Source organism: Chelonia mydas, chromosome 6 (assembly GCF_015237465.2).
Source record: "Chelonia mydas isolate rCheMyd1 chromosome 6, rCheMyd1.pri.v2, whole genome shotgun sequence".
NCBI classification, from domain to species: domain Eukaryota; kingdom Metazoa; phylum Chordata; order Testudines; family Cheloniidae; genus Chelonia; species Chelonia mydas.
Genome location: NC_051246.2, coordinates 65,702,930 through 65,727,149, shown reverse-complemented (window position 1 = coordinate 65,727,149; position 24,220 = coordinate 65,702,930). Strand labels below are relative to the sequence as shown.

The window sequence follows — 24,220 nt, the reverse complement described above, 5'->3', positions numbered from 1 at the left end:
CTGGTATTTAAAAAGACACATTTTCTAGAACAATGGCTACACTCTTTCACGGTAAACCTTGCTGTTAACATTACATACACAGCACATGTGCTTTCGTTCCAAGGTTGCATTTTGCCTCCCCCCACCACGTGGCTAGCACCTCACACCCCCCCTCCCCATGGCTAACAGTGGGGAACCTTTCTGTTCAGCCACAGGCAAACAACCCAGCAGGAACGGGCACCTCTGAATGTCCCCTTAAGAAAAGCTCCCTATTTCAACCTGGTGACCATGAATGATATCACTCTCCTGAGGATAACACAGAGAGATAAAGAAAGGATGTTGTTTGAATGCCAGCAAACATACACTGCAATGCTTTGTTCTACAATGATTCCTGAGTACGTGCTACTGGCCTGGAGTAGTAAAGTGTCCTATCATGGTGGGTGGAATAAGGCTGCCCTCCCTAGAAACCTTTTGCAAAGGCTTTGGGAGTACATCCAGGAGAGCCACAAATGCCAGGGCAAATTAATCATTAAACATGCTTGCTTTTAAACCATGTATAGTATTTTAAAAGGTACACTCACCAGAGGTCCCTTCTCCACCTGGTGGGTTCGGGGGGGACTGCCTCCAGGTCCAGGGTGAGAAACAGTTCCTGGCTGTCGGGAAAACCGGTTTCTTCGCTTGCTTGCTGTGAGCTATCTACAGCTTCATCATCATCATCATCTTCCTCGTCCCCAAAACCTGCTTCTATGTTGCCTCCATCTCCATTGAAGGAGTCAAACAACACAGCTGGGGTAGTGGTGGCTGAACCCCCTAAAATGGCATGCAGCTCATCATAGAAGCGGCATGTTTGGGGCTCTGACCCGGAGCGGCCGTTTGCCTCTCTGGTTTTCTGGTAGGCTTGCCTCAGCTCCTTAAGTTTCATGCGGCGTTGCTTCGGGTCCCTGTTATGGCCTCTGTCCTTCATGCTGTGGGAGATTTTGACAAATGTTTTGGCATTTTGAAAACTGGAATGGAGTTCTGATAGCACGGATTCCTCTCCCCACACAGCGATCAGATCCTGTACCTCCCGTTCGGTCCATGCTGGAGCTCTTTTACGATTCTGGGACTCCATCATGGTCACCTCTGCTGATGAGCTCTGGCCAGCGTGGCAAGCTGCAGGTGACCATGCAAACAGGAAATTGAAATTCAAAAGTTTGTGGGCCTTTTCCTGTCTACCTGGCCAATGCATCTGAGTTGAGAGTGCTGTCCAGAGCAGTCACAATAGAGCACTCTGGGATAGCTCCCGGAGGCCAATACTGTCTAATTGCGTCCACAGTACCCCAAATTCGACCCGGCAAGGCCAATTTAAGCGCTAATCCACTTGTCAGAGGTGGACTAAGGAAATCGATTTTAAGAGCCCTTTAAGTCGGGGAAAAAAGGGCTTCATCGTGTGGACGGGTGCAGGTTTACATCGATTTAACGCAGCTAAATTCGACCTAAACTCCTAGTGTAGACCAGGGCTCATTTAAGAAATGGCCTTATAACCAACGAGGAGCAGGATTGCACTCAATACATTTGAGATTGTTCTGGGGCAGCCTCTTAAGAGGTTGGTTGATAAGGATGGCTTTTTGTCCAAGGGTTATTGGGATTCACTATAAAATCTGCATGTTTTCTAGTGATTAAATAGAAACAAACATGTATGGAGGCTCCTGTTGAGCATTTAAGTCCCAAGCCTTCAATCATTTTGCTACAAGACGTAGTGCTCATCACGATAAATAATTTCAATGACTTCAATGGGACTATTTGTGGTAGTGAGCACTGTGCCTACTAGTAAATGTATGCAGGGTCAAAATCCTGGCAAATTCCTTTAAAATATCAAATCTCATGTAGAAGCTGCTATTAAATATTCTATTTTAACTAACAGTGATAGAGTGGAATTCAGTTCCCCCAAGCCCTCAGTCTCTTGCATAGCCTTTCCCTTTAAAAACTTGTTTTCTCAAGTTTTGGAAGGGATGGTATTGAACTTGTCTTGTAAGAAACAAACCTTTTTGTATTGGTATGTGTGAGAGCTGCAAGTGTGAAATAAAGCAATAACCAAATTAAATCCCTTATTCATTAAATTGACTAATTTTGGATGTGTAATCTGTTTTTAATTAAACAAGTTGTCAGACTTTTGTAAGTTAGGAGAAAAGTTACCTTTCGAAGTACAGTACTGTAGTGTGTCTTTAATGCAGGTGAAACTCCAGCGATTTAGTTACAGTAACTCGGCCAAGTGAATATTTTCTAAATAAAAAAACCCTTCATTTGGCAATCTGTCACTGTTCCAGTATCTCCATTCACTGAATGGGGTCTGTTTCTCAATGAGGGCTGCCATTTTAATGTTACAGCATTTATGTCCCAGCAGGAACCCAATTTGATGATGTAAACTGAAAGGATCAGCTTTACCATTAGTCTGCTTTTGAAACTGCCTGTTGCCTACAGCCAGCCTTAGTGCTTTTGGATGGGCTTGCCAAACAAATGTTTGCCCCTCTTTTCTCTGTCAACATAATTCTGATCACATCACTACTCATAGGACAGTCTTGGGTACTCCAAATGTGAACACTAAAAATGGGAGGGAGAAATGCAGACCTGCTGCTCGTGTTCGGGCCTATGCCTAGCTGTCAGTGCATTTTAAGGGACAACTCTCTAGACCTCTGCTTTAGGAGCTGTTAGGCCTGCAGTCACTGGAGGGTTGTGTGTGCCTTCCAATAAATTTTAAGCACTTGTAATAGCTTTTCATAAACTTTAATCACCAGAACAGCACTATAAAATAGAAACATTTCCCTGTCTGTAAAATTGAGATCAGCTGGAGGCTGAGACTTGACCAAAGCTACAAAGGCAGTCTCTATTAAAACACTGGGTCCCTTTATCTATCCTGTGCTTGGTGAATTTTCCTTCTATTCGCCTTTTCCCCTTCATAGCTAGAGGTCACACTAGCTGTTCCATTGAGGTACTTGGCTCAGCTGCAGGCATTTGACATGTGCCATCAATGGCAGCCTTTGACCCCTCTCAGGCTGCAAATTGGTTAAAAGTATTTCCAAAAAGGAAGTCAATTTCACGAGCACCAAAAGCCAGTCCTGGGTAGCTATAGGGTAGACTGAATAATGGGATCATTTGGGAGGAAATCACAGGGATAAACTGATCACTAGCTGTGAGACGTTATGATGTCCAGGCGATCTCTCTAATCAATAGCTCTTGAAACTTCTTTTTAAAAAGAAAACCACACCCTCTCTCTCGAAAATTGCCCTGTTATATTTATAGATCTCCAAAATGTTGGATGCTTGCAAATGTGGGTCAGTCAGTTTAAAACAACTTCCATTTCCAGTGATTTCTAATGGTAGAGTAGCTCCTCTTCAAACTGGATAGCAGATCCTTGTGTTTTTTTTAAATGCTTCACTGCTTAGAGGTCTCAAACTGGATACGTGCCACATTTGTAGCAGGCACTATACGGACACTTAAGAAGAAGGTCCTTACTCTGTAGAGCTGAGTCAAAAAAAGTGGCAGAAAAGCATATAATATAGAAGTAGAAGAATGGAGATGATGGCTGGCACATGCCTTGTTAGTTGCATGTCTTTCTCTTTAAAAAGTTATGTATTTTTATTTGGTTTTATTTTATTGTTCTGTATATAAGACTTGAAGGCAGTTTGTTAGTGATTACAAAAATAAATGTAGTCCTAGTGACACTACTTCTGCTGGGTAGTACGAACTTTTGCCAACACTTTCAAACTTGAGTGCTTAATGTTAAAAACCCAATACAAGTGACCTGACTTTCAGAGGTGCTGAGACTCTTTAGTGCTGATTTTTAACAAGAGTTGTGCCCATATTCAGCCAGGGCTGATTGCGGTCACCACAGAACATAAAATTGGTGTAACTAACACTAATTTTTTCATGTCCACTGAATAAAAAGCTGATGCAGATTATGCTATTGGAAGCTTAAACCTACTTAACCAAGTAATTTACCTACATGTGATGTTATGTGTACCAGGTATGTTTCCTCTGAACTTCAGCACATCTCTGTGAATCACAAAACTGTTGAATAACACTTAGAATTAAAAATAAGTGACCAAAGTCAGTGGTTCTCTGACACTGATCTTTAGAGCATTTGTGATCTGCAGAATACGAGCTCGTGATCTGTGGAGAGATGGCTTCTCACATGGTTCTGACTCTTCCCCCTTGTTTCTAGCTGCTAAGTTTCATTAAGTAATGTTACTTTTCCATGTAAGCAAGTACTGCTGCTGCCTTGTATGAATGGGGAGGGCTCCATTAAATTTATTCCTTCAGTAAATGTGTGGTTTGCACTATGAAACTTTGAGAACCTCTGATTTAAGAACCTACTGACTATGGAATTCATTCCTCTGATCAGCTTTTGCCTTCCCTCTTAATGAGATTGACATTTTGGATCTGTATAATGTCATGGCCTTAAACTCTTCTGTTAAGCTTCTATGTGGAGAATTTTCTTAAAGTCCCATATATGGGATTTTTCCACACTGGGCAAAGATGATATATGTGGGTAGATTTCAAAACATCAGTTACATTGTTTGGAATGTGTTTAACTTAAGAATCTGCAGGGAAATCTGTATTTTCAGATGACTATATGGAAACGGTATAGTGAGTTGCAAAATCATTGCATCAGAACAATTGCATGCACTGTTTGTTCTTATGTCTGAAATCTTCATTTTTATTTTTTTTTTCAACAGAGCCCTTCTGCTTGGCAAACTACCCATCAGCCTTTCATAGTGTGATGTTTAATCCAGTAGAACCCAGATTACTGGCTACTGCCAACTCTAAAGAGGGTGTGGGACTCTGGGATATTCGCAAACCACAGAGGTAAGAGCTGGCTATCTTTATTCTCATAGAGTATTATGTTGTCTAATCTTCTTTTCGTAGGTGCTAGCATGCCATTCAACTAGCTGTGGTCCAACTGTGAGGTGGTGAAAAAGGACCTGAATGAGAGGCACAATAAAAAAAAATTGGGGGCATGAAGTTTTGCAATAATGGAGGGTTAATTTTTTAGTGTATATATTAGAACCTTGATTTTATACGAAAACTCCTTTTATTCATAATGGGGCTTCATCTCCCCAGGAGTTTTGGAAAGCTGCAAGGCTCACCAGGCTATTATCACTGCATCTTAACTTTACACCCAGCACTGATGCACTGAAATACTAGTAGAGTGTGCAACCTTAGTGGAAGCTAGCCGTTTTTGAGTAACAGGAGAAAAAGCCATCAGTCTTCAAAGTCTGTGCCTTGGGTGAACTGACCCAGCAGCGACTCTGTTACCCAAGAGTTTTAGATATTCAAAAAGTCCTATGGATACCAGACTTCCATCGTCTCATTCAACTTCATTATTCCGCATTTCTGGCAAAAATTTACAATTTCAAAATGAGAGCATAAGATTACAATATGAGGGGAGACATACTTCCTTTTTAAGTGAAGGACATCCCTAATGTGCAACATCTGAGTGTGGTATGTGCACTTAGGCTTTTTCTGTTGGAGTTGCTTTTTTGGGAAGGAATGTTCTTCTTTCTCCCCTTTTACAAATTTAACTTTAGAACTAAATTTAATTTTCTCTTGATTAGCATAGTCTGAGAATTCTTTTGAGCAGTTCAAGTACAAAATTTCCCTTTTTGTTTTTTCTTGTTTCGTAATTGGAAATACGCAAATGTCATTACAGTGAGAGTAAAGAAAATTGTCACGTGCAGATAAATGAAAAGAGAGAATTCCAAGACAATGAATTTACAGTGATTTACACTGCCCATCGCCCCAGATTTACAATTTTATTCTGACAACAGCACACTTGTATTTGTTACTTATCCACCGGTAGGGCAGACCAATCTTCATCTAATGGAGTTAGATTAGGACTGGCTTTTATAGAAAACTCATTTAAACATGTTAAGACAGTGGTTCTCAAAGCCGGTCCGCCGCTTGTTCAGGGAAAGCCCCTGGCAGGCCGGACCGGTTTGTTTACCTGCTGCATCCGCAGGTTCAGCCGATTGCGGCTCCCACTGGCCTGCTGTGTACTATGTTTACATTCCAGGTTGCAGTGCACTATTTTTGTTTAGACAAGCCCTAAATAATTATTAACAGTTTAATTGTAGAATTCTGTGTCCCGGTTTCACTGATACAGTCAGGTTCCCAGCTCCGTTTTTTTCCTTTGTCAATACTATAAAATATCTTTTTTGCTTGTAAAAAGATAAACAATCTGGGCTCTTTGTTTCTGGCTCACCCCTATCTGTGGTAATAAAGCTTCCATGGTTGCAACTCAGGGCTTGTCTACTTAGGGAAATTTACTGGCATAACTCTACTGCTATAACTCTCAGTATGGACACTTTTATTGTAGAATGAGTGCCTTTTTCCAGTTTAATTTATGTCATGATACAGCTCTCTATTCCAGAATAAGTGTCCACATGGGGAGTTATAGCAGTATAGTTATGCCAGAAAATTGCCCCATATAAATAAGCCCTTAGTTACCAAACTCCTAGATGAGCCAGAATAGAGTGTAATGTGCTCTCCCAAATAGCTGGATGGGCTGTGCTGGGCTAGCATGACTAGAAAGTAGCCAAAATTATTGTCATTAAAGGCAGTAGAAATGATCTTGAATAAATATATGTAAGATAGTACATGCATAAAATGGTACCAACATTTTTCTGGCCATAACAGCACTCTCTTGCTGACCAGTTTATACTTTTGTTACGACATTTAGACCTTTATTTCCATCCTGACAGGTCTCTGGGTTGGTCTCTAAGTAGTCAGTGATTTTTTTTCCCTCGGAGCCTGCTGCTTCTGTCACCGACTTGCAGAATAACTTTGAACTCCAATCTTAAGACACTGTTCTGCCCCATTGCTTAGCCTTAGTAATATGTAACTTACTGCAGAATGGAGAGTTCGTGGGTGGGGGGTGGCAGGGAAGGGAGGAATAACCAACTTTGCCTTTATTTCAGAGCACACTAATTTAATCCATACTTGTATAGCTTTGTTCTTGCTGATACCTAAAATTGTCACCTTAAAAAGAGTTACCAATCAGAGTGTGTTCTGTCTTTTGGCTGCTATTTATATTGTTCTGGATTTAACAGGTTTATTTTTGAACAAAATAATAAACTTTGCAGGGAGAAGTTGAATCTCAGACACATGAAATCCTCATTTAGGGCAAGATTCTGCATCTCTTACTCAAGAAAAAGTCCCATAATTGACTTCAGTGAGTTTTTTCACTGTCTAAGGGCTGCAGGATTAGGCCGCTGAGGCCTTGACTGGACTGGAATATGTTGGCAAAGACTTACATATTTGAAGAGTAGTGTGTAGACAAGGTACTCTGCCTTTAGAACAAAGGTGGGCAAATTGTGGCCTGCAGGACAGTCCTGCCTGGGCCTTGAGCTTCCGGCCAGGGAGGCTAGTCCCCAGCCCCTCCTCCACTGCCCCCCCCACCCCCGCAGCCTCAGCTCACCATGCCGCCAGCACAGGAGGGGGCTGCACTGCGGGAGCAGGGGAGAGCAGGAAGGGAGGCTCACCTGCAGCCACAAGGGAGCAGGCGGGCGGTGCAGGTGGCGAGAGCGTGGCAAACACAGGCGGAGGACTCAGGAGGAACACCGGGCGGCCACGCAGCTGTCTGGAGAGAAGCGGCACTTTGAAGGGGAAACGGCTGCTTCTCTCTGGCTGCACAGCTGCCCCTGTTCCTCCTGAGTCCTCCGCCCGTGTTCACAGGGCAGCATTCTGAAAGGGGGGGCCTGTCAGGGGGCGAGGGTGTGGTTAGGGGTCGGGGCAGTCAGGAAGCGGGGGGGTTGGATAGGGGGTGGAGTCCTGGGGGGGGGGCAGTTAGGGGCAGGGGGTCCCAGGAGGAGGTGGTCAGGGGATAAGGAGTAGGGAGGGTTGGATGGGTTGGGAGTTCTGAGGGGGGCAGTTGGGGATGGGAAGTGAGACGGGGCGGATAGGGTTAGGGTTTGGGGAGGCACAGCCTTCCCTACCCAGCCCTCCGTACAGTTTTGGAACCCCAATGTGGCCCTCAGGCCAAAAAGTTTGCCCACTCCTGCTTTAGAATGTGTTAAACTGGTCAAGTTAAAGCAACTCAATGAGTTAAAGGCTGGATGCCTTGTCTACACTAGACTCTTCAGCTGTGTTGGCTAACTTGCTAACCGCCTTAACATCACCTCTTTAAACTCTAGTCTAGACAAGGCTTTTGTGTAGTTTCAGAAGTATGCCTCAGCTGTTGTAGTTGTATACACTGGAGGATGTTGTGTGATATAGCAACTCCCACCCCCAAGCTGGCTGGGATGGTGAGAAGGGGTCAAAATAGACTGTGAACTTATACATCTAGGAACAAAGAATGTAGGCCATAGAGGGTGGGGGACTCTATCCTGGGAAGCAGTGACTCTGTCCACCATCACCGCCCCCTCCCCCCCCTCCAGATTTCTTCAATCCACTGAACATGAAGTCAGTGTGATGCTGTGGCCAAAAGGGCTAATGTGATCTTTGGAGGTAGAAACAGGGGAAAAGTAGAAGGAATAGGGTGGTTACATTACCTCCTGTATGTCTCGCTAATGCACTGCTGCTGGAATACTGCATCCAGTTTTGGTGTCAACAATTCAAGAAGGCTGTTGATGAATTGGAGATGGTTCAGGGAGGAGCCATGAGAATGTTGAAAGGATTGAAACACCTGCCTTATAGTGATACTCAAAGAGCTCCATCTGTTTAGCTTACAGAGAAGATTGAGGGATGACTTGATCACAGTCTATAAGTACTTACAGGGGGAACAAAAATTTGAAGGTCTAGCAGACAAAAGTATAACAAGGTCCAATGGCTAGAAGTTGAAACTAGACAATTTCAGATTGGAAATAAGGCGTAATTTTTTAACCGTGAGGACCACTAACCATTGGAACAACTTTGTGGTGGTCGCTTCCCTATATCTGGTGATTTAAAAATATATGCTCTAGTTCAAACAGGAATTATTTTGGGAAAGTTCTATGATCTGTATTATGCAAGAGGTCAGCCTAGACGATCAGTGGTTCCTTCTAGCCTTATACCCTATGAATTAGCTGGGTTATAATTTCAGGTTATTTTGTTCCAAAATACAAAAGTCTTTGCCATTTGCGCTAAGGAGAATTTCTATCAGTAATGAGGCTTTTATACCTTCTGTTCATCAACCACTAGAGATTAGCAACCATGACACTACATAAACAGCACTCCTCACCCCTTCTAACTTAACCATAAAAACTGTAAAATATTTTTCAATTTCTGTTCCTACTGTATGAGTACAACTTGTCCCGGGCTTTGAAATGGATCAGCCTTCCGATTAGCAGAAGACAATAGCAGCTTTCTAACTATTGCAGTGTAGTGATAAAATGAAAAGCCAAACTTTCCTCTAAATATGTGGGGAAAGATAGGGACAATTACACAGGCTTGAGATAGGACTCAAAAAAGTTTCATTGGTCAAGTCTTAAATTTGATCATGTACTGACTAAATGAGTCCCAGGTTACATCTTGTATGAGAGACTGACCAACAGAAAGAGCTAATCTCTAAATACAAGCCAAGTCAATTAACTGCTTTTCTGTTGCCAGACTGATTCAACACAGCAAGTGCATTTTTCTGTTGCACTGATATTTTGGGAGTCTTGAGTATGGTGCTTTGGCCCCTGAGTGCCAACATGTGAAGTGCTGATACAGTGCTGTTTGTGTTTTATGAACCCTAGCTGGGGCATATGGTTGTTTTGTCAAAAGAAACAGATCTCCAAAATCATATGGGTCTTACTTATTTTCCTTCTTTCTTTAATAATACCTTGGTACCATGTTTAGTGAGCTCTGTAGGGAAAATGCTACACTGCTTTTGCAAATCCTTGAGGAGGATGACTATTCAGACTGAGCTGTCATAAGGCTTTTGTGCCACTAGATGGTGTCTAGAATCCATATTGTGTACCCAAAAAACATGTTTGTGTGTGTCTTAAAAATTGTCTTTGCTTACAAGAATGAAGTGTATTGTACAGAACTGCCTGGGGTAAGTAAATAAGGCAGATTACATATTTTCTCCTTTTGACATGTCTAATTACACAGTATTTTTAAGTTCTCAAGTTTTCCACTTTTTTTTTTTAAATCTGGAACCTGTTAAAGGATATACTGTCTCTTTCTCCATCTCAGTTCTCTCCCTTTAGTAAAGTCAGATGAGGTTTATTCTTACCTATGTCAACTAATCTGGAAATCACTTGAGATCAGAATGAATTTAGGCGCCTCTTGTTTTTGGCCATCTTCCACTTTTGAAATGGTCAGCAAACAAAACATTCCCATGAACTCCCAATAGTGCTTTGTGACTGCTGTTCATGATGAGGATGGTGCGTTTGCACCCCTATGCCTCGTTCTTGAAGGGTGAAGGTGTTAAATCCTGCCCAGGAACAAGTGTCTTGTTTGGTTGAGTGAAAGGGGGAGAAACTGAATAGTTTCCTTAGGGGATTGGTAGTGAGATACGGAACTCCTCACCTATAAGAGACTGGTTCAAATCCAACTAAGGTTTGTAGTGACCAAAAGTTACCATCTGATGGCTGTACTATGACTTCTAGCTCTTGTCACATAAGTCAGTCTGCTTTCAAGTAGGTGGGTGTCCAGGTTAAGACAGTAGCTTTCACCATCACTTTAAAAACAAAACAAGCAACTCCTAAAATCAAATCAGCTCTTAGTTGCCTTGTAGAACTTCTTTCCTCAGCTAAGAGAACAGTCCTCCAATATATATTGCCCCTTCAGATAAGAAAGCTATTTGCATAAATTGTCTAAAATTTAACTGAGCCTAAGATGCACTACTATTCATACAGAATTTACAAAAACTAAAACTAAGAGGGCTGGCTTAATGAATCTCATCCACATTAGCATCTTGATTTGGAGCCTGGTCTTACTGTCTCTCTCATACTCCAAGCCCAGGAAGCAAGTTCCAGCTCTGTAGGTAGGGATTGCCTTCCCATCAATTAAAGAGCAGATCCTTTGGACTTGAAGGATGTTCCTTCCTGTCTGAATGTACTGGAAAGGTGGGGGCTATCATGTGGAAAATGTAAAATGGGGTAAAATTCAGTGTGTCTCTGGGACTCCAGTAAAGTCAAAAAGAGAGCATTTCTCTCCCTGTCTCCCCAAAGAAAGTACTGAAAGGTGGCTTTGTAGCTCAAAGCAGAACAGCTTGTAAAGAAGCCTCTGCAGTCACAGAATGGACTCATCCTAACTGTATTAGTGGGAGCAAGGAGAATATAATAGTCTCCTGGACCCACTTAACCCCTTGCTATTACAAGCCATTGGATTTCAGTGAACTGGCACACATGGCATTAGACTATAGATATGCACCTTTGCAGGTATCATTTGTACATACTAAGGCACTAAAGTAATAAGTCAGACTGTTTCTTCTCAGCAGTAGCTTAGTTAAGCTACTAAGATTGTTTTGGGAAGAGCTCTCAACTGTGTCATACCAACAGTCAGGATGTTAACATATCAAGGTGTTCCCGCTGTGAATGAAGCGAAAGACTTTGGAAGTTGTGCATGTGAGATACATTGGGTTAATACAGGTTGGTTCTTTAACAAGCTTGCCAGAAGAGCACTATCTGAGGCTGGCTTTGGTTGGTTCTCTGCAAGCTTTCACAATGGTACATGCATAACGTAACTGCCGTCTCCAAGTGTTGAGCAACAGCAGCACCAAGTGAAATGGATGGGAACTTCAGGTGGCCTGCACCACTGAAAATCCAACCCTTAACTCCTGATTGGTTTTTTTTATATTACCTCAGTCCTGTCTACCTGTGTGGGTGTGAGCTAATGGAAACTTGAAGAGTTAACTTCCACAATGCTGGGTCCAGTGTAAGGCCTCTGCACTCTGCTATGCAGTGCGACATTTTCCCCCTCCCACCTGGCATATAAGTCTACTATGGAACCTTTGTTTTGAATCCCATCCATTATGTGAGATGTAAGAATAATTCTGATTCCTAAGGAAAAAACGTAGTCTGGGCTGTACTGACTTTTCTCCTAGTTAAAATTAATAGGGTGCTATTTATTCATATAATATTTTCCAGTAGCTCTCTCCAGTACTCCGTCTGCCCTCTTTCCCCCCCTTGCTGTGAATGACATAAACCTCCATTGTGGAAGGGCACTTATGAGTTTGAATGTTAGTTAAGCATTGCTACTGGATCTAGACAGCCTGAAATAAACAGCAACTGTAATGTGCTCTCCATTCCTTGTGGAAGTAAAAGATCTGTACATAGTCTGATCTTATGACTGTGCTTTAAGTAGAGCTCTGTTCATAAAAGGGCCTATTCTGAGGAAAGGAACTGTGGGGGTTTGTTAGTGCTCTTTGTGACCATATTGTGGCACCAGTCTCATGTTCCATAGTGTCAAGTGATAAGAGCTGTGGTATTCAAATGGGGAGAAAGAAATTAGTAATCTCAAGAGCAGACAACATGGTACCAACAAATAAATGCTAATTCACAAGCTTTGGAATTGCAGAAGTCCCTTCAAATGGCCAAGAAACCACATCCCTTTGGTTGGCTCTGTATAAGCACTAACTGTTTAATTGGTTCAGTACAGTAAAATTATATGCGCTCTATATATATATATATATATATATATATTTATTTATTTTGTGTTGGGACATCTGCCAGCCTTTTTTTCTAAATGAAAGTCGTGCTGCTGTGTGCAGCAAAAAAAAAAAATGCATTTTTGTCAACTATTAGTCATCAGCATTTTTGTTAACTCATTTCCTCTTTCCTGTCATTTTTGCCTTTTGATGTGTGTTTGACTAATTTTGTACCTGTCGAAATTACTGGTCTTAGCTAGTAGAGGCAGGACAAATAGATGCAGTGTAAACTCTCGCCACCACAGCTCTACCAAAGCACCTCAAATCTGACTTGCAGTCCTCTCCCACAGTTCTACAAATGCATCTCAGACCTAAATTGTAGCATCCTCTTACTCTAGTTCTGTGCTGCCATGCAGCTCAACTGATACACCTCACGCTTAACCTGCACTACTGGCTATTGTTCCACACCTGGGCTCCTCCTGGCAATGCATAATTCAGTACAAGTGCCCTACATGCCTAGATGCTAAATTGAGATCTGCGCGTTTGTTTCCAATTGTGTCTGAAGACCGCTTTTTACCACTGTGAAAAGTAATGCAGCAAACCACTGAAACTGATAGTGCAACCCTATTGAGTTTGTGGAGATCTTTGGTACTATGCCAGATTTCGTAGGATGAGGATTTTTGTATGGTGGTAGTTCTATTTTTGAGGGTGTTAAAGCCTTCAGCATAATTACTGTTTTGGAAATGGATCAGTTGTTGAAGATATTGTGATTTCATTCAGACTTTATCCACCACTTGACCTGTGAGTCCTGTTTTCTTCAGGGCCGAGCATTTCTCTTTCCTAAAGTTTTACATGCACATCTAATCTTTGGTGGTAGCTTTTGGAAAAATGCATTGCTCCAGTGGTTTAAAAGCAGGGGTGCTGCTTTAAATCTGTAAAATTTGCACAGCAAACTGCTAGTGTATTTGCTGCCAAATATTTGTACTCCTGAGATGAACACTTTTCTAATTTGCTGGTGTAGATACCCATACACACTTACCTAAGATATTTCTAAAGATGCTTATCACTAGGTGTGTCTGTGCTGCACCTGGGAAGTGTGATTCCCAGCCCCGGTAGACAGCCTGAGTCTCCCTCACTTAGTAGTGTGGATGTTGCAACACTGGTGACAACTTGGGTTAGCTAGCTCCTTGAGTGAGTCCAAGCCCACCAGACCCATGGTCTGAGCTTGAGTGGCTAGCCTGTGCTGTAACATCCATGCTGCTATTTTTAGTGTGCTAGCTCAAGCTGAGGTAGAGCCAATCTGTCTACCCACGATGGGAATTGCACTTTATAACTACAGTGTAAACATACCCAAAGAGTCTCTGCTGGATACAACCTGGTAGGTACATCATGCTTTTTGAGGTTGGTACTGCCGTCTCTCTTCGGCCTCCATGCCTTTTTAGAGCTTGTCTTAACTTTGCAATGGACTCGGGATCTTACTCAGATGTTGCCTCTGACCTGGCTTTTGTCTGTGTGCAAAAACCTCTCATCAGAGTATGGTGGTGCTTTACACCTGAACTAGCTGGTCTGTCCTGGGTTATAGGCTAAAGCCGGAGTGCTGCTCATGCTCAGGCTGGTAACTGGCCCACTTTGCAGTCTGACTGCAGGCTAAACCATTGAAGTGCTAATCTCGGCTTACTGCAGTACTGAGAAACATGGGATTTGATCACAGAAGTCCTAATGGCTCACATGAGTGAGTATGGCAACAGTGTATGGGCACAGTAACTTGAGTGTGGCTTTACCATGTTGCTGCTCACACGTGGGCTAGGCTAACTTGGGTACCGATCACTTGAGTTAACTATGCAGTCTGTGTCCATTAGTAACAAGCTTCTGTGTTTGAGCTCTGTGCTGCTGCACCCCTTTCCCACTGAAGTGTGTGTTCTCAAACTCCCAGTAGAGTCTGGCTTGCTCCAGACCATAGTCTTTTGAACCCAAGATTGAGATTTGTAGCAGCTTGAGCTCTGCTGCAGGTCAGAGGGTCCAGAGCTGAGAAGAAATAGGCACTGGCTGGTACTGCTGAAGTGTTACTGTGGTAAACTGTTTTTAGTTGCCCAAAAAGAGAATGGCACTATATGCTTGTAGTTCTGTCTCTTCCCCCACCTCCATTTCTTCACATTTATATGGGCTCTGAACTAGGAGACAACTTGTGGACACTAAAAAAAAAAAAAAAAATCTTACCAGTTGCTGATAACTGGTGTCATCAATGGTTGCAGGGGGGTACTGAAAACTAATCTAAAATATAGACAGGACCAAACAATTTTCAACACACATTCAGAAATTGTGGTTGGACCTTACTCTGAACCGATTCTTCATATCCTTCTATGTAGGAGTGCCAGGGAGAAGAGGCAAGGCTGCTTTTTAATTTGAATCTTCTACACTAATTTTTTTTTTCCTTTTTTGCAGAGAGGAGAGGGTGGCAAGGGAGTGGAATAGGGGTAGTGGCCCATCTCCAAAGTGAAATTTTGGAGGAGTCTGACAGTTTTTTGAGTTGAGTGGCTTCTTATTAGTAACAAAACCTGTCACTATTATCTAAGGATCTCAAAGCTTTTTACAAATAGTAAGACTTGCTCAGTGTCCATGTGAGAGGTAAGTGTATCAAAATGAATATTTCTAATACTTAGATAAATTAGGTGATCCAGGTATACATATATAGAACATAATGCCGAACTAGTCTGGAAAAACAAACTCTTCCGTCTGAGAGAAGAGAAGCTATACGCATGTTAAATGGACTTTATTCACAAGGGGTTGTTTGTGGGTCCTCTTGCAAGGGAGCTGCTAGCCTTTTAGGGAGAAGGAGCTCTAAAAGGAAGTTACTGATTGTGTTCACCAAAGTTATTGATGCAAGCAAGCAATCTGTGATCTCTCAATTGCAACTAGGAAGGCAATTTATTTTTGGCTGGCTATTAGAAGTATAATTAAACAAGGTACAATTTAAAAAAACAAAACAAAACCCTGTTTATAGGTAAAAGTGTGACCTCCATGTCTGTGTGTAATGAGGGTATTTAACACCTGCAGAACAAAGACTAAATCACTCATAAAAACACAGGCCAGGAGCCAAGCAAGAGGGAAGGGGGGACAATAGAGCTATTCACTGGCATAGGGGTGTGTCCTAAGATGGATGTAGTGCACTTGCTAGATATACTTCTTCCTTAGACAAGGCATTGCTTTGTGATAGCTGTGAAATGGCACCTCTGTGTCTCAGCCTTGTCTCAAAGGTCCAATGACTTGTCCATTTATAAGGGGTTTATTTTCCTTTGTCTTTGAAACTCAGGGTGAATTGTTAATGAACTTGTTTGTTTTTAGTTTGCGTGTTTTGACAGTTCTCAAGGTGCCCAAGACTGCGAGTCACCTTGTTACCCCTGTGCCTCCAGCGAGGGGGAGACTTGTGTGCTTAACTGTGTCAGCTCCCTGATTCCTCCAGCCTGTTAGGCACCGAAACAATCTTGTCTGGGCTATGCCAGCCCTTACTTTGCCTTGCAGATTAACAGTAGATGCTCTCTGGTCCCTGAGGCCCTTTGAAGCATTCCCCTGCCGTGTTCAGTTGCTTATCCATCGAATGCTCTTAGTAATGCCAGATATGCTGTCCCTAAGAGAACAGTACACACCAGCTTGTATGATTCAACTCAGGATCAATACCTTGTACAATACCACAGCACTGAGATATATCTATAGTGAAAACAAGAATAAGTTTCTTATCAAGAGTCAAGAGAGAGTAAGTTAAGGATAATGGAAGCAGAAGGGTTACATATAAAACAAAATACACAATTTCTAGAGACTAGTCTAAATGTAACAAGCTAACCTCTTGTCTAGAGTAGGCTTACCTGCCCCAATGCTTTTTGCAGCATTTCCAGCCGAGGCTGGTTTTGATCCCGTTTTCATGAGTGTAAACAGTGTTCGTTTACTTCATAGATGCAAGATAATGAGGTGCTTTCCTTGTCCCTCAGCTAGTCCAGTAAACCTTTTGAAGTGCACCCCCAGATAAGACTGTTTTTTTTTCCCCCCTGCCGTTCAGCTCTTCCTGATAAATTGCCCAATCCTTCATCTGCATGAAGGTGACTGTGAATGAGACAACACTCAATTTACATTTCAGCAGATAGATGGGTAAACATATCTGGTCTGGAAAGAAACCAGTTTTTCACTTTTGCCTGGAATTAACACTTTGATGCAAACTATAAGAACACATTTCCAGTATCTAGTAACAATACATACATGTTACAATCACAGTCATAATCAGCGTGACACCAGCTTTTAGTGTAAACCTCACATGATATTCTTTATGGATAAATACCCTGGAAGTGGTGTGCTGTGCGTCGTGAGTTTCAGGTCTGTTAGGAACTGCTGTTACAGAACAGTAAACCCTTTGCAGCTGGTACCCAGTGGGTCTCTGTGTCACATGTAGGCGGTGGTGTAAAAGGAATGGAGTGATCTACTGCTTTGATTACATGTTTCTCTTGTGTACATTCATTTCTCATGTGCTTGAGGAAAGTGGCAGAGGGATGGGCTGAGTAAGGATTACCTGAGTAAGGTGTGTTTGGGAAGGGAAGCAAAGCGCATGCTCATAAGAAAAGGGATGCACTCTGTGACCACATGTAATTGGCTCTTCTCCTTTTATTTCTCTTACTAGTGCCAAATCAGTCCCACACCAATGGTAGTGACCTGTGCTAGGAATATCTTTTGTGAAAGGGTACCTGTAACACTTTCAGCAGTTATATATTAACTGCTGCTTTGATTCCAGAATAGTGTTGGCGGTGAATAGGTGCAAGGCCTTTGTGAAAGGTATGACCTTTCCAGCATACATATTTTCCTGCCTTGGTTCAGTACTACTCAGCTTCATTTTATATAGCAGCTTTCATGAAAACTACATCACTAAATCCTTTATGGAAAAGTCAATAAATGGGAGCATGAAAGGATATTTAGAGAGATTTTTTGTTTGTTTCTCCCCCCCGCCCCCGAGAATAAAAGTAACTTCCCATAACAGACTGGGAGTCAGAAACCCTGACTTCTGTTTTCAACTCTGTCATGTTGTCAGCTGAGCAAATCTCTCTACCTCAGTTTACCCATTTATAGGAAAGCATGTGATGCTTAACTGGCTGGTTGTAAATCTCTGCTTTGAGACTCTCTAATGGAAGGACTAATATAACAGCAAAACCTCCGTAATCAATCACCTGTTACTTAAGAAAGTTGTGATTACTTTTGATGCCGAAGAGGTGTGTGGCTGCACTTTCTTTCATTTACTTAGCAGTGTCAGTCCTGGTGTGTGTGTACTAGTGTCGAACATCATGATAGTCTTGCAGTCTGACTCTGGCACAACTGCTTGTAGACTCCCTCCTCAGGACCTACGCTACCAGCACTCCCAGCTACCTTCGAGACACCACTGACTTCCTGAGGAAACTACAATCCATCGATGATCTTCCTGATAACACCATCCTGGCCACTATGGATGTAGAAGCCCTCTACACCAACATTCCACACAAAGATGGACTACAAGCCGTCAAGAACACTATCCCCGATAATGTCACGGCTAACCTGGTGGCTGAACTTTGTGACTTTGTCCTCACCCATAACTATTTTACATTTGGGGACAATGTATACCTTCAAATCAGCGGCACTGCTATGGGTACCCGCATGGCCCCACAGTATGCCAACATTTTTATGGCTGACTTAGAACAACGCTTCCTCAGCTCTCTTCCCCTAACGCCCCTACTCTACTTGCGCTATATTGATGACATCTTCATCATCTGGACCCATGGAAAAGAAGCCCTTGAGGAATTCCACCGTGATTTCAACAATTCCCATCCCACCATCAACCTCAGGCTGGACCAGTCCACACAAGAGATCCACTTCCTGGACACTACAGTGCTAATAAACGATGGTCACATAACCACCACCCTATACCGGAAACCTACTGACCGCTATTCCTACCTACATGCCTCCAGCTTTCACCCTGACCACACCACACAATCCATTGTCTACAGCCAAGCTCTGCGATACAACCGCATTTGCTCCAACCCCTCAGACAGAGACAAACACCTACAAGATCTCTATCAAGCATTCTTACAACTACAATACCTACCTGCGGAAGTGAAGAAACAGATTGATAGAGCCAGAAGAGTTCCCAGAAGTCACCTACTACAAAGAAAATAACAGAACGCCACTAGCCATCACCTTCAGCCCCCAACTAAAACCCTTCCAACGCATTATTAAGGATCTACAACCTATCCTGAAGGATGACCCAACACACTCACAAATCTTGGGAGACAGGCCAGTCCTTGCCTACAGACAGCCCCCCAACCTGAAGCAAATGCTCACCAGCAACCACATACCACACAACAGAACCACTAACCCAGGAACCTATCCTTGCAACAAAGCCCGTTGCCAACTGTGCCCACATATCTATTCAGGGGACACCATCACAGGGCCTAATAACATCAGCCACGCTATCAGAGGCTCGTTCACCTGCACATCCACCAATGTGATATATGCCATCATGTGCCAGCAATGCCCCTCTGCCATGTACATTGGTCAAACTGGACAGTCTCTACGTAAAAGAATAAATGGACACAAATCAGATGTCAAGAATTATAACATTCATAAACCAGTCGGAGAACACTTCAATCTCTCTGGTCACGCGATTACAGACATGAAAGTTGCGATATTACAACAAAAAAACTTCAAATCCAGACTCCAGCGAGAGACTGTTGAATTGGAATTCATTTGCAAATTTGATACAATTAACTTAGGCTTGAATAGAGACTGGGAGTGGCTAAGTCATTATGCAAGGTAACCTATTTCCCCTTGTTTTTTCCTACCCCCCCCCCCCAGACGTTCTTGTTAAACCCTGGATTTGTGCTGGAAATGGCCCACCTTGATTATCATACACATTGTAAGGAGAGTGATCACTTTAGATAAGCTATTACCAGTAGGAGAGTGGGGTGGCGGGAGGTATTTTTTCATGCTTTGTGTGTATAAAAAGATCTTCTACACTTTCCACAGTATGCATCCGATGAAGTGAGCTGTAGCTCACGAAAGCTTATGCTCAAATAAATTGGTTAGTCTCTAAGGTGCCACAAGTACTCCTTTTCTTTTTGCGAATACAGACTAACACAGCTGTTACTCTGAAACCTGCTAAAGTAAAGTAATAGTAACAAATTCACTTTTCAAGTGTAGCAGTTTTTAATTCATTATGAATTACCTTTCCAGACAAACATATTGCCTTCCCTGGCAGCTGTGTACCTTGCTTTTTACTGATGTTAAATCAGCTTCATTTCAGAAACAATAATTTGTGCCTTTGTTTTTGTCTGAAGGTCACCTTCCTATAGCATATCTGGTGTCTCATCAGTCTGGTTATCTGGTGGAATCTGCTGTAGTTTGTTTTTGCTTTGAATCCTACTTACATATATTCCCTTCACACACCATCACCTTACCATACAACTGCTACTTTTGACCAATTTAAATAATAAAATCCTAAATCAGAGAATTTAGAGATGGAAGAGGTCTATTAGGTGATTCAGACCATTCCCTGTGGTCATAGCAGGATTGTTTTTTAAATTCTCCACTTGGCTTTTTAAATCAAACAAAGGGTCTTCTGTTTCTGTTGAAAAACCATTTTACAGTCTGGTAGATCTCGCTTATTATTTAGATTTACAGCGGCTCTTAGAGGACCTAAGCAGGGATCAGGGCTCCATTCTGCTAGGTGCTATCAGATATGTCATGAAGATGATTCAGAGGTTGAGCTCTCTGGGACAGGTTTATGAGAAGACTCAGCAGGTGGATGAAACAAGCAAATGGAGAGGGGATGGAAGAAGCATTAGTTAACAGTAAAATAAGCATGATTTTGCAAAATCAGCAGTAGTCTTGACTCAGCTGCCTAGTTGTTGTCATCTGGCTGTGTTCTGTAGGCATAATGGTGGATGTGAGTCTGAAGGAGGGGTTTGAAGAAGAATTTTTTTTTAATGCTTTCCTCTTCACCCTTCCTCCCCCAAGCCCAAAAGTCTGTAGCTTTGTCTATGAATAAAGGACAAAATGGAAGAAGGCACAAAGATATATGTGAAAGAAGTGAACTGTCTAGAAAGGCTGAATTCATTGGCAGGGCAAAGGCTGCATTCAATGGCCAAATTAGATGGGGCAGATCTAACCAGGGCCGTCCCTATCCATATGCAAAATACGCAGCTGCATAGGGCATCAGGAAATTTTGGGGGCACCAAATTTCCTGGTGCCCTACGCAGCTGTGTGCTGCTCCAGCCCCTGCTCTGCCTCTTCCCCATGGCCTCCGCCCCTTCTCCGCCCCAGCCCTGCCTCCGCTCCACCTCTTCCTGCCCCAGCCCCACCCCCACTCCCACTCCCCTGAGGACTGCAGCAGGGGTTGGCCCTGCCCTGCACTGACCAGGCGGCAGGAAGTGGAGCAACCCAGCCCCAACCAGCTCCACTCTGCCAGCTCATGCTGGGGGGACAGGGAGGAAACCGCCCCCCAAGCCTGCTCTTGCTCCCCCCCATGGAGGCTGGCCTCGGCCCCCACCCCCACAGGTGGGGGGCTGCATAGGGCATCGAAATGGCTAGGGACAGCCCTGGCTCTAACCCAAGGAAACGCTTCCTGATATTTACCCAGTTTTACCAACTCTTACAAGTTTATCATAAGTCTTGTGATATTTATTTTAAAGTCCCAGCTCCTGAAGTCAATTATTTTGGTTTGTTTTAATGAAAGTTTTTTAGCCTTCCTGGTTGGGGAGGAAAAACTTGAAAATGAGACCTAAATGAGCACTACAAGAACCAGAAAGCAAACCCTCCCCCCCACTCCCTCAGATTTTATAAATATAAAATTTAACCTCATGATTTTTAAACATATTTTGTTTTTGGTGGGGTGAGGGGGGCACATGGTTTTTGTTTTTTTGTTTTTTTTAAATGTTTGAGATTGGCAGTACTGTTTACCCTAAATTTCTCCACTCTTTATCCAGTCTGGGAGGAAGTAGTATATTGTGCTTATGTGGGGTTAATTTTTTTATGGGAAGACAGACCTGGAAGCTTAATTTTGCCCAAACTTGTTTTTTCACTCTCCAAACAAAGACTCCCAATTTCCTGTGAAGGATTCTGGGTAGTATCATCCTACAGGAATTACCTGTACAAAGTATTGCTATGATTAGAAATACTACAGGGCCTTCAGAACATTGTGCACATACTATTAAATTATATTAGAATTCTTAGGAACATCTTGTATGTGTAGATTAATTTTACTGTATGCGCTGCTGGGTTATTTTCACCTCCCTTTTTTGTGTTTCACGGGCATTAAGAGACCACAGAACTCAGTAGGGGGGTTGGGGGGAATACCAAAGTAACCAACCTCAATAGCTTAACTTCAAAAAGGGGAACTACACAAAAATGAGGAAGTTCATTAAAACGGAAATTTAAAAGGAACAGTCACAAGAGTGAAACACTTGCAAGCTGCATAGAAATTGCTTAAAAACACTGTAGTAGAGGCTCAAACTAAATGTATACCCCAAATTTTAAAAAGTCCGAAAAATGTTACCATGGCTAAACAGAGTAAGAGGCAGTTAGACAAAAAGACATCCATTAAAAATAGGAAGTCAGATCCTACTGAGGAAAATAGAAAGTAGCATAAACTCTGCCAAGTTAAGTGTACAGGTATAATTAGGCAGGCCAAAAAAGAATTTGAAGAGCAACTAGCAAAAGACTCAAAAACTAAGTACATCATAAGCAGGAAGCCTGCCAATCAGTGGGGTCCCTGGAGGTTTGAAGTACTTAAGGAGCACTCAAGGAAGATAAGGCCCTTTACAGAGAAGATAAATGAATTCTTTGCATTGCTGTTCACTGCAGAGGATGTGAGTGAGAGATTCCCACAGCTGAGACGTTCTTTTTAGGTAGCAAATCTGAGGAACTATCCCGCATTGAGGTGTCAGTACAGGAGGTTTTGGAAGAAATTGGTTAAACTAAACAGTAATAATTCACCAGGACCAGATGGTATACACCCAAGACTGCTGAAGGAACTCTGATATGAAATTGCAGAACTACTAATTGTAGTCTGTAACCTATTGCTTAAATCAGTCCCTGTACCAGATAACTGGAGGACAGCTAATGTAATGCCTATTTTTAAAAAAAAGGCTCCAGGGGCAATCCTGGCAATTAGAGGCTGTTTAAGCCTAACTTGATCATCAGGCAAATTAATTCCATTTTTTACTATAGTTGCAATGATCAGACACTGATGACCATATGTTGAGGAAGAGCCAACCTGGCTTTTATAAAGGGAAATTATGCCTCACCAATCTACTAGAATTCTTTGAGGCTGTCAACAAACATGGACAAATGTGATCCAGTGGATATAGCTTTCTTGGACTTTCAGAAAGCATTTGACAAGGTCCCACACCAGAGGCTCTTAAGTCAAGTAAGCAGTCATGGGATAAGAGGGAAGGTCCTCTCATGGATCAATAACTGGTAACAAAGGTAACAAAAGGTAGGAATAAATGGTCGGTTCTCAGAATGGAGAGAGGTAAATAGCGGGGTCCCCCAAAGCTCTGTACTGGGACCAGTGCTGTTCCACCTATTCATACATGATCTGGAAAAAGGGGTAAAGAGTGAGGTGGTAAAGTTCGCAGCTGCAAGCAAAACTGCTCAAGATAGTTAAGTTCAAAGTTGATTGTGAAGAGTTACAAAGGGATCTCACAAAACTGGGTGACTGGGCACCCAAATAGCAGATGAAATTCAGTGCTGAAAAATGTGAAGTAATACACTGGGGAAAAGTCATCTCAATTATATATTCAAAATGATGGGGCCTAAATTAGCTGTTACCTCTCAGGAAAGAGATCTTGGAGTCATTATGGATAATTCTCTGAAAACATCTGCTCAATGTGCAACAGCAGTCAAAAAAGCAAACTGTTAGCACCATGAAAAAAAAGGATCGATAATAAGAGGGGAAAATATCATAATGCTACTATCTAAATCTATTGTATGCCCTCACCTGGAATATTGCATGCAGGTCTGGTCGCCCCATCTCAAAAAAATATATTAGAATTAGGAAACATTTACAGAGAAAGGCAAAAAAAAAAAAAAAAAAAAATTAGGGGACAGGATCAGCTTCCATATGAGCAGAGATTTAAAACACTGGGACTTTTAGAAAAGAGACAACTACGGTGGGGAGGCTAGATTTGTGACATCATTAATGATGTGGAGAAAGTAAATAAGAAAGTGTTTACCCCTTCATATAACACAAGAACCAGGGGTCACCCAATGAAATTAATAGCAGGCTTAAAACAAACATAAGGATGTACTTCTTCACACTACTCAGTCATCCTGTGACACTTGTTACAAGGGCATGTTGCGAAGGCCAAAAGTATAGCTGTTTAAAAAAAAAAAACAAAAAAAAACCTAGATAAGTTCATTAAAGATAGGTCCATCAGTGGCTATTAGCCAAGATGGTCAGGGACGCAACCCCATGCTCACGGTGTCCCTAAACCTTTGGCTGCCAGAAGCTGGGACTGGACAACAGAGTATGTAGATCACTTGATAATTGCCCTGTTTTAGTTATGCCCTCTGAAGCATCTGGTACCGGCCACTGAGTACTGGGCTAGATGAACCACTGGTCTGACTCAGTATGGCCATGCTTATGTTTTCAAAGCAGGTTAGATGTATAGCAGGTTTGTTTTGGCTTTGTAAATAAAG

The 24,220-nt window shown here is 42.4% G+C and overlaps 1 protein-coding gene across 2 annotated transcripts in view; it reads left to right on the top strand.

Annotated features, from left to right (window-relative positions):
* Positions 1 to 24,220, top strand: part of DCAF5 (DDB1 and CUL4 associated factor 5) — a 104,485-nt gene that overhangs the window by 31,109 nt on the left and 49,156 nt on the right. For both annotated transcript variants that reach the window (XM_037900294.2, XM_037900295.2), the window contains exon 5: positions 4,695 to 4,824. In XM_037900294.2, coding sequence (XP_037756222.1) covers positions 4,695 to 4,824 — 130 coding nt within the window. The remainder of the gene's footprint in view (positions 1 to 4,694; positions 4,825 to 24,220) is intronic.